We start from the raw sequence: 16,442 nt of genomic DNA on the forward strand, positions 1-16,442 counted from the left end.
CATTAGATTAACTCAAGTGATTATTAAAATGAGAGTTGAAAACAGCATAAGTTATTCCTTCTCTTCCAATAACATTAATGTATCTGTGTTATCTGGGGCAGGTTTTTTTTTCTTTCTTTTTTTTTCTTGTGGAGTTTGCTAAAACAACAACAACAAAAATTTCTTACATAAAGCTTAGGACATAGAAGAATTCTCAAATGTTTCTGCCTTTTTTATTTTAAAAAACTGAATCCTAAAAAGTTAGAACAAGATGACAAGAAGGTGTTTTCTGGTTGGGACACATGCTCTTTGGAGAAAAGCTGTGTTGAGATTAACAAGGGGTAATCAAGGTTGCACTAACTTGGCAGCCTCGTAAGCCCACCACGCACACCCACTGGGATACAGGACTAGTGCTTCCCAGAAGCTTCTGTTCCAGGAACTGAAAGCTTCCTTCCCTTCTCACGCCCCAGCAGCTCATCTCTGTTGCAGGAGCATCTGATGACAGGCCCCCTTCTCTTCTCACCTCATCATTTCACATGACGATTACTTCTCTAAGCCATGACATTTTGTGAAGTAAAGAGTACACTGCCATCAAGTGAATGAACACTAGGAACAATTTTCTTAATTACTACTGCATACCTGTTGAAACATTTTTCTTAGAAGCCATGCGTTTTGAATACTGGTATTAAGGGAAGAATTAAGTGTACTAATTATGGGGCTTTGCATGTTGGCAGAACCAAGTTTAAGTTCACGCGCCCATGTTAAACAAAGTCGTATTCTAAAGCTCAACTCCCTTCCCTTGGAGTTTAATGATGACTGATAACCATAAGAATATCCACCAACCAACAGGCCTTAGATGGTGTCTCAAGTCAGGGGATAACCAATTCTGGAAGCATCGTACGTTAATGTCCTGTCTCTGGCCTTTTCATCCATACCAACAGCTTTAACACCACCGAGAATATGATGAACCACATATTTAATTTCTAGCGCTGATTTTTCCCTCAATTTCAGATGTAGACTGCTAGTTGGCCTGGACACCACCACTTAGATATCTCACAAGTACCTCAGACTCTATTTGTTTAATCTGAAGTCATTAACTCCGTTTTCCTCCTTACCTTATAATTATGCCAGTGGTAAAAGCCAGTTGCCTTTGAAATCCTTCCTTTCTCTCCTTATTCCCTACATCAAATGTATTGCTAAGCTGTACTGATTCAGCCACTTAAATATTGCTCAAATCTGTCTCCACTTCTCTTATCCCTACGGCCAGCAGCTTAGCTTAAGGTCCTTATATCACAGCATTTTCCACATTATATAAGATGAAAGTTCGGATGAGGTGGTCTTAAAGCACTTTCCACAAAGTCAGGGGCTTCTACGTTGCTCACCCCCTTGCACTCCAGTACCTCAGACACAGCAGGTGCTTAATGCACGTTAAATACATTTTCTCTGGATGAATAAGACTCTAGGCGTTAAGGTGTGATGGCCACACCAAGCTTTCTTATTTCTGTACAGCATCTTACATCTACAGAGCCCTGTGTATTTACTGCCTTCTTTCACTCTTGCAACTCCTTAAGATGGTATAAAAAGTGCCATAAGCCCTGTCTTGCCAACAAAGGGACTGCAGCTCTGAGAAGTTAAATGCAACTGCTGCACAGCTAGTAAGTGCTGGACGACATCATCCTCACTCTGACCTCAGTTTTCTTTCCACTGGTGGGTAGGTTTGTATTTTTACAGGGTAATGAGTCCCCTCTCGGTGCAATGGTTCAGAGAGAGTTTGATCAAGATTTGGTGGCGAGGATATTGAGACACTGGACTGGATGACTTTCAGTAAGGGTCCTTTCCGTTTTGACTAACCAAGCCCTGGGTAGGGCTCTAAGGTAGGCAGAGGTGGTCTCTGGGATCTCTCTCGAGCACTATCTCTCGCTCCCTTCTGACACTGTTCCCCAGTGCAGTGTTCTGACCCTTGTCTGACCTCTCAGTTTCTTAAGTTTGATCTCCAAGAGGCAGCACTGAGCCTTCAAGACCTTTTCCGAGTCTTCTGTCTAGCTTCAGAAATCATTCTGTTTTACTTGTGAAGTGTTCTTGCCAAAGAAATTAGAACAACTGAATCAAGTCTCCAGAGCCAACTTTCTATTTAGAGGAAATATGGAGGAGAGAGGAAGAAGTTAATTGACACTAGAAAGAAGCAAACAGGTAAGTCCAGAATGTGGGATATTCTACAGGACAACTGCTCTGATCTCTGTAAGTTACTGACGGGGTTTACAAAAAGGGGGTGGGGGGACTTCCCTGGCGGTCCAACGGTTCAGACTTCAAGCTCCCACTGCAGGGGGCACAAGTTCGATCCCGCATGCCAAAAAAAATAAACGGGGGGTGGGGAGGAGAGAAGGAACTGCTCTAGAATGTAGAGACTTAACAGACAGAACAACTAAATGTAATATAAAGACTGTGGATCCTAATTTATACAAACCAACTGTTTTTTTTTAAAAGGCGTTTTTTAAGACAATCAAGATATTCCACGAGTTGGTAATTGCCAATACCAAGGAATTACTGTTAATTGTGCCGAATGTACCAACAGCGTTAAAGTTATGAGATAAAATGTCCAAAATTTTTAGATGCATATTAAGTATGTAGCAATGAAATAACATTGTCTGGGGTTTGCTTTAAGATACTTCAAAAGAAAAACAGAAGATAAGATGAAGCAAATGTAGTAAATCTTGGTAACTACTGAGTCTGGGTACTGGCACACGGTGGTTCCTTATACTGGTTTCTCTCTGGAATACAGCTGAAAAATTTCAGAACAAAAAACTGTGTTTTTGAACCCATTCTTCCAAGAACTCTGTTCTACAAAAGAATTAGATTTAGTGAGTTTTTACTAATAATTTTTGCTAACATTTTACCCCCTCCTGTATACTTTAAAGATTCTAATTTCCAGAAGACTGTCACAGAAAGATGGCCCTAGTCGGGGTTTCTGGCAGCATGATACATGAGCGACACACTGGGGTCTGGTTTTGCATACTGTCCCTGCCATTACCTCTGTCTTTACCAAGAAAACCCACAAGCTATATTTAGCTATGGGATCTTGATTGGATGTGCTGATGACTCAAGCTGACTCTGTAAGTGCCAATACTAACCAAGTGTGGGGGTGCCGGCAACTGGGTGGAGCTGCAGAGGTCCTAAGAAGAAACAAGGCTGGAACCAGATCAGGGAGAAAGGCCACACACACAGCACGACCCCTTGATGCTGGGTCCATCTTCAACATGGGCTGGACCAGATCCCACATCTACCTAAACTGGTATGACATGTTCCTTGGTGGAGAAACTTCCCAGGCACAGACTTTTTTAAGAACCGAACTACTACTGAGAACACACTTGCTTATCAAGCCAGCCTCCCAGCAGGAGTCTACATCACTGGGTCCTCAGTGACAACAAGGTATTTTGTCTAAGTCAGGAGCTGTAGGCAAGTGCCTGAGAGCTTTCATAGAGGATAAAGAAGATGTGAGGCTGGCTTTCCTTGGAAGGGCTGAAGAAAGAGCAAGGAGATGCAGAGAGGCAGGATTGCTGATGCAGATGAGTAGAACCTTGGGATCATTCATTCCTTATGACGGCTTCTCCAGTTACGGAAACAGACTGTAGCAAAAACGGAAAGAGGGCAGTAACAAACTAGCTACCTCTCTGAGCACGTATGTAAGTCTAGGAAGGAAGGGGACCACAGTAAGCAAGCAACCTAAAGAGATCCAGAATTTCAAATGATAAAGACACCACTTTAAAAATCCCTCTTCCGGGGCTTCCCTGATGGCGCAGTGGTTGGGAGTCCGCCTGCCGATGCAGGGGACACGGGTTCGTGCCCCGGTCTGGGAGGATCCCACATGCCGCGGAGCGGCTGGGCCTGTGAGCCATGGCCGCTGAGCCTGTGCGTCTGGAGCCTGTGCTCTGCGACGGGAGAGGCCACAACAGTGAGAGGCCCGCGTACCGAAAAAAAAAAAAAAATCCCTCTTCCAAGGGACTGGATTCTTCAGCCCTCTTCCAAGGTTCTATCAGAGAGAATGTCTCTTCTGGAAGTAACAAAAGTACAAATGGATGAAATTGAAAGGATGTTTCACTAGCACAAGTGCGATGTGAAGAAATGATTCCAAACACACAGCATTCCATTTTTTCTCCCACCCAAATCGAGGAAATGAGCTTCTTCTACTTCTTATTACATTAAAAAGCTTTAATGTAGTTAGACATTTTTAAAACTAAATCTCCTGTTAATTATTTCATAAAATTCCGATGATCTCCCCAGTTGAAATTATTCCAAGGCAAAAGTTGGGGTAAGGAGTATTACATGAATCTGATGGAAAGGTAGAGACAATAGAAGAGGAATAAAGTTTATTTTAAAGAAAAGCTTCTATGCTACTAGAGAAGATCGATACAGCAAAATGTCCCGCCAGGGAGGAGAGATCTTGTTTGGGTGGGTGGAGGGTGCAAAGGGACAGGAATAGTGTCTCTAGCTCTGCTGTTACGGATTCCCACTGTAGGGATTAATAGAAAGAAGGAAAAAATATCATTTGAAACAGAACCTTCCATCTAAGAGAGGGAAAACGCATATAAAAGCTTCTGGATCTGTATCAAGGGAGAGAATGATATTTTAAAAGTATGGCAGGAAACCAAAGAGCTATGCCCACACACAAAGCTTAACTGCTTCCATCACACTAACTAGACCACATATTTCCCCAGCTGCGAAGCACTGGGGTTTGGGAATTTTAAGAAGGGTGGGGCCACCTAGCTGTATTGCTTAGTAACGTTCCCAGATGAAGGCAAAGGGACTTGATTCTATTCTAAAGAAATTTTTACCTTTGGCCTACATCAAAGGACCCCTGGGCAAGATGAGAAACAAACAAAAAGGGAAATTACAGCAAGGAATGGTTTACCTTCGGAGAGCAGTTGAAATGCATACCGGGTACTGGGAGTGTAGTTACATACATTGTAATACACCGATACAGGTACAGCGTGCCAACTATGCAGAAAAATCTTCTGCTAATAATAGACCTAGAAAAAGGGAAAAACAGGGCAGACACTCAGTCATGAAATTTCGCAGGTTCATTTACTTCAAGTTTTCAATGACCCAACAATACAAACAAACCCCAAAACTACTTGAGAGATTGAAATCAGAATTTTGTAACTATAGCTAAGAGCAGATTAAGGTGAGGATTTTGAGAATGATTCTGTTTTTTCTTTTTAAATATTAACTTTAAGGCCAGAGGAGTTTAAAACACTCTATATTGCTATTAATTGGGCTTCCTGAGGCCTTAAACATGAGTTGACATTCAACTGATGTACAAGTAGGGCCTATTCTGATGGGTCAGAGCTGACTTAGTACCTGTGGTTAAACATTTAGAGAGTGTCTTTTCTGTCATAAAAAAGATGTTCAGAAAATTACAATGACATTAAAATGAGAATTCAAAACTTTTCTGACATTTAATGAGCCAAAGACATTAAACCACTGTACTTGTACATCCCAGAAACTGATTATCTTAGCAGATCTCCAAGGTAGCATGATGCCAAGAAAAGAGCCTGTCTCAGTGATAGCATCCAACCTCTCTCTGCTAACTATGTGGCCTTGGGATAGACTATTGACATCTCTGAGTCTCAGTTTCCTAATCTGTAAACCAGAAATAAGAACATTAGAAATAATGTACGGAAAATCCCTGCCATCCATGCACAGTGGCAGTCAACAAATGTATACATTTTGTGGATGAATCACAAAATAAGCAAGAATTAGAATAACACATCTTTTCCATTTCAAGTTTATTGGTGGTTCTAATGAAATTATTTGATATGTATATGTGAACATGTATATTGAGTTTGATAACTTCTCCTAATAGCAATTTCCACATAGGTTTGGCTTTAACTAGATTAAGTTGTACAAACTTAAGTGTATCCTTGAACAAGAATGTTCCTTCCCTTCTAATTCTACCTGTTCTATCTTGTTCTACCACAGGCCAGAATCACAGTCCTGTGGGTCTCCTCCTCTTCAACCTTGAGGGGTTCAAATTTTTCCTTGGCCCAGGGCAACCTGACATAAATAAACACACATTTTTTAGAAACAGTGAACAGGCTTTCCTCTGAGGATACTGAACATTCACTCTATAATTGTACAATGTGCCTCTATTTTTATGCAGGATGGACATTCCTACTGGAGGAGAATTTGTATTGTTTGTATTTTTTAACAAGAGGAATGAAGTGATATGTCGCCTGTGTGATTAGAAATTAATTTAAAAATAACCCACATAACTGTATTAGCATTTCATTCATAACTACACAGTTCATGTAAGGTCCTTAGGTTGTACGGGTAGAGCCTGGGTGTTGTGCCTCTTTACCCAGATTTTAGAAACTGGGTCAAAACTGCTTACCACAGAGAATGTCTCATTTTCTCTTATTAAAGCTGTGCTTGCCACCTCCAAGGGCAAGAATTTATTCAGCATAAAGCTGTCTTTTATAAAGGTATGTGCCTCTAATTTCACTTGATGAAAAGCACAGTATAATTAAACAATATAAAGAGGGACAATACTAGAGAATATTACTAGACTATAAATGTCTTACCAAAATAACTTGAAATACCCGCGTGAATTTTACATTGTAAGACACGATGATCATTTTTCTCAAAAAGAAAATGCCCTCTCTCACCATCCTGTTCAAACAAACAGAAATTACTTGCCATTTTACTTGAACTATACGAAAAACATCTACAACCGAAAACTGTTAAGTCTATTTAGATATGTTAATCTCTTTAGATGAAGAGAAACAAATAAAATGACTCCTATCACTCCATTTTGGGAAAGATTACTATCTTAAATCCCTTTGCCTGATGGTTTCATGGTGCACATAAGATACACACACGCACACACAAACACCAGTAACTATTTCCATATCTCAAACTTGAGTCACATTTGAGAAGCAGTGAAAAGACTTAGGATTACCTGAGAATGAGGTATATGAAAAAATGATAATGGATGAGAAAAGACAAATTCTTTAACAAAAAATACTTTAAAAGTATCAAACATTAAAGATTCAGTCACATTTACTCTTTGACTTGAAGTGAAAAAGTCAAATGATTTTATCAATGTGACTCCATCAATATTCACATGGTGACAAGCTGGAAGTGACTATTAATAAGAATCTTCTGATCTTTGGTATTAATCTTTTTGAAAGTAAGCTTAGAATATCTTCAATGTATAATTTTAAACAAGAATCTCCTACCATAAACTTTAAAAAGCAGGATATAAAAGTGTTTCAAAAACTTGTATCCTGTTAAGGTATTTTTCCTTAATCAAACAATTTCACACATTAGAATTCTTTCTTACTTAAGTTTAAAAGTTCAAGATGTGCTTTAAAGAAAAAAGGTTTAAAGTAGTTAAAAATGTAACAAGACAACAAAAAAGCCACAGAGGAAACATTAATGAGGTATTTCCAGAGATTAAGCAAATGCCAAGGACAATATGCACATTATAATTCTCAAAACCACAATGCTGTTCTTCTCACATGGGATATATCTCTCCTTTCACGTTGGAAAGAAGCCTGTTTCCTATCTGCTTGCACTCTGCAATGACTATCACGTCACAGACGCTTGTACTTGGTCACGATTATTCTTCTCTCGAGTATTTGAGTAATAGGCTCATTACTACTTGCTCTGACAGAAAAGAAAAACATTGTTAAATTAAAAAAAAAAAAAAAGGTAGTGGCTTATACTTTTTTCTAAGTCCCATGTAAAAGGTCTGCAATATAATGCAAGAGGAAGGAAACTGTCCATTCTTCATTATTGTTAAATTCGATAAGGAAATATGAATAAAAGTGTTAATATTTTATAGGTAATCATTAAGACTTGTTAGAATGGTATGTTATGTTAGGTCCAGGATAACTTTATTAAACCTTTTACTATCCCTACTTAAGGAGGAAAAAGTACACAGAACCTGATTAATTACTACCAAATACAGGCTTAAAACAGCAGTACTGCTTTGTTTCTGGCATTTGATACAATGGTCTAAAATTCTAAAGAAAAAACGATGAAAGAAATGAATATACTGGAAAGTAAAATTAAAATACTGGCAAGTTCTTTTGTTTCCCGCAAGTTGTCTCTTTCTGAGCTGTAGCCAGAAGACACACAATTCTTTCAGTGCTCAGACCTGCTCTGCCAGCTCTTGAAACAAACAGGTCCTGAGACATAGCAGTGGAACTAAGCAACAATCCCAAAGTAGGAGGCGATAAACACGGGGGACAGCACATGTATCTGGACCAGGATCAGGGAGGCCCACATCTCTGGAGCAATCATGGAGGCCAGTGTGCAGTTCAGGTCCCTCCAGTATATGTCACAGGGACAAGGCGTCTCCAGCTTATCTTCACACAGATGCTGGCTCTACCTTTAGCAAAGGCTCGCGTGATGATTTGAATCATCTCAATTAACTTCTTTGGAAATTGGCTTCCTCGCCAGCAAAACGGTATCTTTCTTAATGATTCAGAGAAATGCTACTGAGGAATTTCCCCAGACTGTTATTAACAGTAACTAGGGTTTTGCCAAATTCCTCCTCTACGCCAAGCTCTGTGTCATTTAATTCTTAAAATAACCTGCAATGCAAGGCTATGATCCTTATTTTACAGATGGGGAAATTGCAGTTTCAGAGAGTCTAAGGTGAAATATAAATACATTACACAAGACAAAAAGATTCAGGAAATGGCTTCAAATTGTGTAAGAAAGCCCAATTTCATTTTGAGACTACACTGTTGCGTACCAAGCGATGAGCCAACATCCGATCACATTTAAGCTACATATCAAAATCCACTTAACTCAGATTTTTCACTTAGTGTTTTATGTCATATTTATGTCATATTTGTCATATTTTATGTCATATTTATGTCATATTTCGTATTGACCCAGACCTCTACAAAATAAGCACTTCTGATAGTTATTTAATAAGCATGTTAGTTATTAAAGTACTGAAAAAAATCCTTCTAGGTATCCAGAAGGAAACTGTCCATTCTTCATTATCGTTTGCACAGTCCGTGCCCAGTTAGATATGCTTGACGTCCCCCCCAGTGTTTGGTCACTCATTCTGAAATGTCATCCACTTCTCAACATTCTATCTCGCCTGAACTTCCACTATGACCTTTGACCTAGTGTCCCTAATTCCACTTGTGCCTCCCTAAAATCCTTTCTACAAAGAGCAGCCAGAATCATCCTTTGTTTGAAACAGTTACACAGAGTATGTCCTTTAAAACCCTCCAGTAGTTGCCAGATATATTTTGAATAAAATCCAAATCCTTTGCCAAGCCCGTGAGGCCCTGGATGATCTGGCCTGCCTCTCTCTAAGCTCACCTCCCACTGCTCTCCCCGCCATTCCTCAACTCCAGTCCGATGCCCTTGGTGCAACTGAACACATCACCCCAAGTCCCTCCTGCCTTAGGTAGGATCTCTGTGCCAGCCATTTCCTCTGCCTGGACCCCTGGAACATGCCTGTCACTCAGGTCTCTGAGAGGCCACCTGCTCTAAAGAAGGTGCCTGGTGCCAGCCTCCATTTTACTTTCTTCACGGCCTCCCACTCCCACTCCCACATTCTGCTGAAGCTACCTCCAAAGAGTTTCTTAAATCTGTTTTCCTCCCTTTAGTTCCTTGCTACTAGTCCGTGGATTCCCTGGATTACGACAACTGCTCAACATGACCCCAAGCTACCTTAACTGTTTTACCTTGCAGACCTGAATTCCACTGCCCTGGGCAAAACGAGCCCCACTCATCCGTTCCCTAAAACCCTAGTTTCTTGCTTTTGCCAGCAAATCTCTTTCCCTGGCCTCTCCTGTTACTCTATCCACCTACCTCAAATACCACCTCTGCATGAAGCCTCCTACATGTTCCCAACTGGGCAGAGCTACTTCATCCTCCAAATCACTTCAGAACTTGTTTTGTATTTTACGGTATTTTTAATAGTAAGATTGGCATCACCATTACCAACAGAGGCCCTCATTCCTTCTGTTAGAGGAAAAGCTCTTAAAGAAAGCTGCTCCTTACTTATGTTTTAGTCTCAGTGAGACTCATGACGGTACCGGTAATATGGGCAACACCTGCGGTTCTATGCTTAACAGCTTCACTTTTTACTCCCTCTGACAGTGCTTTCCTGCTTCTTCCCATAAATGTTTGTCCTTTAAACTCTTTAATTTATCTGCCAGAATGAACCTCTGCTGATGCTCACCAGTCCTTCACCTTGCATCATTTCTGCACTTATATTTTAAGTGATGACACCTGCCAAGATGGCGGCATTCATCCAAGTAAGGACTGTGAGTCCTACCATCTTCCTCCCTTGCCTCCCCCGTCTCCTCATTGCCCTGTCTGGGCTTTCTACCCATCACAGGAGTCTCAACTGCTCCAGATGGTGAATCATGAAAACCCAGGGCTTAATTCGGTACTTTAAGAAGGAAAATCCCAAGGAAAGGGTTGTAAAACAAAAAGGAAGGAATAAATGCTGTAGAGTAAACAGAAAAGTAAAAACATATGCTCTCCCGGGAGATCCAGACTCGCCTAGTACTTCCAGGGTGTGCACACAGGAGGATGGCAGTTCATGAATCAGGAGAACGAGAGGGACCCATGTACCCGGCCCGGAAATGTGTGTGTACACGCACGGTGCCTCTTTGCCTTAAAAAAATCCAACTCAAAGAGAGTTCTGCATCTTTGGTATTAACTACGTTAACCACATTCCTGTTTAGCATATACTATTTTACGGAAGGAAGAAGTAAGATGTAAAGAGTTTAAGTACTAGCCTGGGGCCAGAGCGTCAGTCAATGAGACAGCCACAACAAAACCCAGGTCTCCAGATTTTCAATTAGTTCCTCTTTTCACTAATGAAATTGTCAAGTTAAAAGAAAAAAAAAAAAAAAAAGGTAGTGGCTTATATTTTTTTCTAAGTCCCATGTAAAAGGTCTACAATATAACGCAAGAATTAAGTTCAGGAAATGATCCATACTAGTTTAGGGAATTTGCAAAGAACAGATCATATTATAAAATTGTCCCCACTTGAGCCATCTTTTTTTAAAAAATATTATTTCCTGAGTTAAATATAGATTGTAACATAAAGAAAAAATGTTAACGCTATAAGATATGAAAGACATCAATATGATCTACTTGAGTTATGAAGAGTTAAAATCAAGTATCCTCCAGAAACTGCTGCATACGTAAGTACCAAACAAAAGAAGTTACATTTCTTGTCAGTATTTTAGGCTATTAACAAAAATAGTATGTGTGCATATATACATATGTGTGTGTATATATAATACAAATATGTATGTGTACACATAACACAAATACGTATATGTATACAGATCTTTCTTCATTCCTTCCCTTCATCAAAACTTACCTTGAATCACATTCTTAAGGCTTGTTCAGTCACAGCGGGCAGAACTCAACAATGAATGTTTGCTCTTAAGCTAAAGGATTACCCTTAAAAGTAACATTTTCTTTTTAACAGGGGGTTGGATTCTAAAAACATAATAAGCACATACTTCACCAGCAATGGCTAACATCTACTGAATTCTAGGCACAGTAATCATCATAGTGCAATACTCAATTAATGTTAGCTGCTGCTATTATTATTTATGTATTCTCATAACAAATATATATATATATATATATATGCTAGGCATTATTCTGGGCACTGGAAATACAGCAGTGAACAGAATGGACAAAAAGCCTGCCCTGTGGTACTTATATTCTAGGGGCAGAGGCAGGCAATAAACAAGATAGATGATATACAGTATGTTAGGTAAGTGCTAAAGGCTAAAATGAAGCAAAAGTGTCATTGGAGGATGGGAGGTTACAATTTGGGGCTAAGTTGATCAGGGATGGTGTCCCTGTATATGAGAGGGTTAACCATGAGGACATCTGGGGAAGAAGATTCCAAACAGAGGCTAGTATGTGTGGGTGTTGGCAGAGGGGTCAGGGAGCAGAGTGCATGAGGACACGAGGTCTGGAGGGACCTCCTTGGTCACCATAAGGACCTCTGACCTAAAAACTGTATGAGGGGACTTCCCTGGTGGCACAGTGGTTAAGAACCCACCTGCCAATGCAGGTGAAACAGGTTCGAGCCCTGATCCGGGAAGATCCCACATGCCATGGAGCAACTAAGCCTGTGAGCCACAACTACTGAGCCTACTCTCTAGAGCCTGCAAGCCACAACTACCGAAGCCCACGCGCCTAGAGCCCTGCTCCGCAACGAGAAGCCACAGCAATGAGAAGCCCGCGCATTGCAACGAAGAGTAGCCCCTGCTCGCCACAACTAGAGAAAGCCTGCGCGCAGCAACAAAGACCCAACGCAGCCAAAAATAAATAAAATTTAAGAAAAAGTAAAACTGAAACTAATTATTAAAAAAACAAAACAAAACTGTATGAAGTGGGAGAAGAGTGACATACACCAGCTTACTGTACAGTGACACATTCTGTCTGCCGAGTTGACAAGTGACTTAAGGGAAACAAGAACGGAAACAGAGAGACCAGTAGGAAGCTCCTGCAACAACCCAGGTAAGAGATGACGCTGGTTAGACCCAGGGCAACAACAGAGGTGGCGAGAAGTGGTGGGATTAACAGACCAGATGTGGGGTGGAAGCAAATACCAACAACAAAACCGAGGCGTTTGGCCTGAGAATGGGGCAGGACAGAGATGCCATTTACTAAGATGGGGATGGGGGCGGGGCAGGCTTAGGAACCAGGAGGACGCCAAGGACTCAGTTAAGTGCTTTATACACATTATCTGACTCCATCCACACAACAACGTTGACATAAGACACTATTTTATTGCCCCCATTTTGTAGTGAGGAAACAATGCTACTATAAGTAGTTAAGTGATTTGACCAAATTCACCTCAGTTAGTAGGTGGCTGTAGGGATAAGATGATCACAAACCAGTAAGATTTACAGTATAACTGAATGCTTAACTACCATTACCATGATACAAACAGGGTGAGGGGGGATATATGTGATGACTTCTAAATAAGAGCATGAATACTTAGACAGACATCCCTGGTGGTTTTTTAAGAGAAGAGGGAAAGAGAGGATCCCTGGGCACACTGTAAAATACAAGGCAAGTGTGATACTACTTAAAAATACACACATATGTAGATTACACCTATATGAGCATACAGAAAAATATGAAAAGGAATATGAAACCAGATGTTAGCATTATTTATCTCAGGCAACATAAGTAAATTTTTTTTCTTTTTGTTTATCTTCTAATTGGCCTACAGGCAAGATACACTACTTAGTTTTTCCTTTACTGTCATAAATAAAAATTAACTCATGAAAACTAATTTATTGCACCAATTTTTTTTTGTGTGCTTTCTCTCCCTTTTATCGTAAGTCTCAGTTTAAAAAGCCTCTTATAATATTTATGTTAACTTAAAACCTAAATTGCTGGAATTACTGAATTTAGTTTCCCTACAATTCCTAGGGTTTAGGCTAGTATTTAGGTCTTGAGACCTAAACTGGTAAAAATTAGAAGAGGTGAAAGCTGGTAAGACCATCTGTGAGCTAACAAAGTGAGAATGAGAAGTGAGGTAGAGCCTGGAACCGAATCTAGTGCCTAGAGTGACTGTCCTTCCCCACTCCAAGGAGGGCGAGCAGAGGCCTGCAAAAGCCTAGGACACCCAGATTACACGGGAAGATAACGGGACAGGGAAGGCCTCAGGAAGGAAAACAGGATCTTAACCCCGGGCTCTGCTGCCCAGGGTCAGAATCAAGGGGAGAAAACTTGCTAGAAACAGCAAGAAAAAGTCTAAGGTTGGGCGCGCCTGGTCAGCAGTCTTCAGTGGAAAAGCGTGACTGCATGGAGGCAGAGGGCATTTCCCAGACGCATGGTGAGTAGGGCCCATGCCACACCACACCTAGAAGGTCACAGGACAGCAGTCAAGTAGGACAGGACTCAGTACGCTTTCTACAAACTACTGTGGAACAGCCAAGTTGGGATAGCTTTCAGGTTTGGCAGGTCCACCCTGGGGCAAGTATGAATGTCTCCTGGATGGTCTATGACACATAAACCTTATTATCCAACACAGGACTGATCTGTTTTCATTCTATCTGTCCTCTGCATGTTGAATCTATGCTACTCTATCTGTTAAGAAAACACATTTCCAGAGGACAGATGCCTATTATACCAGGACACTATGAGGCTGGATTTATACTGAAAAGCCTTCAATCCTCAAAATATTCTGTGTGGCATCTCGGGCAAGTCAACAGCTTTTCTGTGTCTCAGGTATCTTCACTGAGACAAGAGAACACACTGCTTAAAGAGTTGATTGGATGAAATGACAGTGCATGTAAAAAAAAAAAAATTCTCGTTACTCAAATGTTTGGAATCTGCCGTTTAAACAGGGCAATAATGATTTTTGACAACATGGATGAAAAGGAACAGAAGAAAACAGACTTTGAGTAAGTATATAATAGATGCAGGTACATGTGTAGAGAGAGAGGAAGGGAAGGGACGATCCATGAGCTCGTAACTTGCTTTATGGCTGGAGAGGAATATGACCATCTGTCAGCCAATTAAATAATGTGCTAGATGCCCCCAAAGCAATAACATGAGGGAATTTTTGTCCTCATGAGTTTTATACTTTAGGATAGAGTCTGGACAACACACACTTTAAAAACCTGAGATGTTACTGTGAAAACAAACAAAAATTCCCCAGGAGATAACCTCTATGTAGCTTTGTTTTGCTCACTGCTACATCCCTAGCACCAGTCTTCAATAATTCTTGACAAATTACTAAATGTAAAGATGCCCTGAAGTTCCATTAGAGAGCAGCCTAGCCTAGTGGCCCACAACGTACCGTCGATTTCTAATAAAGTGAAACAGCCTTAAAAAAAAGGCTCTTCTGGAACTTGGAAAATAAACTCTATTGAAGGGACCTGCTTCATCTCAAATGCTCTACATCAACAGCTTTTAAGAACGTAACTTAGTCACAACCATCAGAGACTTAAAAACAATTGAAAAAAGGTTGACAGTAACTGTGGTCATAAACTACCTTGGGGAGTAGAAGAGGAAAGAGATAAGTACTTTGATCCAATCAACTTAATGTGAAAAGAAACACTGATGGAATCAAACTGGGGTAAAATGAAAGATAAATGTTAGTGGAGAGTCTAGCCTGTTGAATAAGACACAAAAGAAACAAACAAAAAAATCAAATTAGCACCTGACAGCAGCAGTTGCCAATCAGCACAAGGCTTCTGTCCTTGGAAATTACATTCCATTCACAGGAGAGAGGCAAATGCTGTAGATAAACCTTCTTATGTTGGCAGACACCCTCCCAGCAGATAAGGCCTCCAAACCCAGGGCATTTACCAAAGGGTAAAATACAAAGTAAGTCTTTTCCAAAGCGGTCTCCCAACATAAAAAACGTACTGCTGCCAAACACCTAAAAATCCACTGCAGTACTCTCAGAGTGTAATCCTGGGAAAGCCACACTGGAAAACCGTATCTGTTCCTTCCTTCGGGATCAAGGAAGCCCCCAGAAACAGTTCCGAATAGAGATATCAAGTCTTAAGCAGGATCTGCCAACAGCGCTTCCTTCTCTAGTTCCTTTCCTTTTGGTATGAGATCAGTTTTCAAAGAACCTACTTGGTGACCATTCTACCACTCTCTCTGTAGCTCTACACAACTGTTTATGCCAGAATGTTCTACTCCATGCCCCAAATGCCTCAACCACAAAGCTCTTTCAACTCCACCCCACATCCCAACTACCCAATGGCTCCTTTTCTTTTTTCTTCAAATCTTTACACCACCAGTGGATCAATATATCCTGCAATATTTAATTCATCGCTTTACTAGCTACCCTCACTCCCCACCTGACTTGTGCTACTCCTTTTAGGCAAATATCTGATCTAAAAGCAGCCATGACAGAAAACAAATATACACATCACCTGACTTTGCTCTGAAGTAAAATATATTCAAGCAACGTTGAGAGAGCTCTCAAATTAGTGAATTCTATCTCAATCTATGGTTCATTCCTCATTAAATTTCAAATAAAATTCAGAGATTCACAGAGAGACCCCAAAACCCTGTATGAGATACTGTAACAGAAGTCAGCCCTGTGGCTATAAAAGATTAAGGAGTTCTAAATGTAACAGAAGCCACAGCTTCTAGGAAGTTTATCCCTTCCCCACAGCCCAGCACAAAATGTATTCATTGGCCAAACGTGAGTCTAAGTCGCGGTCATCTTCCAACTGGACCATTTGTAATGGCATCCTAACACCCATCCCCCGCCTTCCACTCTTGCTTCCCTATTCTCTAAACAGCAGCCAGAGGGCTTCTTTTAAAATACCAATCTGTTGACATCATTCTCCCCTAATGACATCATCACACTTGGAACAAAAATTCTGCCTCTTTTTCCACAGCCCACGATGCCATCCATACCTCCCTGACCCCGTGTCACTGCTTCCTCCCAGCTCGCTTGGCCACACAGG

The 16,442-nt window shown here is 40.7% G+C and overlaps 1 protein-coding gene across 10 annotated transcripts in view; it reads right to left on the reverse strand.

The window, feature by feature from the left end:
* Window positions 1-16,442, reverse strand: part of SGMS1 (sphingomyelin synthase 1) — a 290,635-nt gene that overhangs the window by 16,297 nt on the left and 257,896 nt on the right. For all 10 annotated transcript variants that reach the window (XM_027111924.1, XM_027111917.1, XM_027111915.1 and 7 more), the window contains one exon: window positions 4,886-5,003. In XM_027111924.1, the coding sequence (XP_026967725.1) occupies window positions 4,886-5,003 (118 nt within the window). The remainder of the gene's footprint in view (window positions 1-4,885; window positions 5,004-16,442) is intronic.

This window comes from Aethalodelphis obliquidens, unplaced genomic scaffold (genome assembly GCF_003676395.1).
Source record: "Aethalodelphis obliquidens isolate GAN/ISIS:26980383/991018 unplaced genomic scaffold, ASM367639v1 scaffold11, whole genome shotgun sequence".
NCBI classification, from domain to species: Eukaryota; Metazoa; Chordata; class Mammalia; order Artiodactyla; family Delphinidae; genus Aethalodelphis; species Aethalodelphis obliquidens.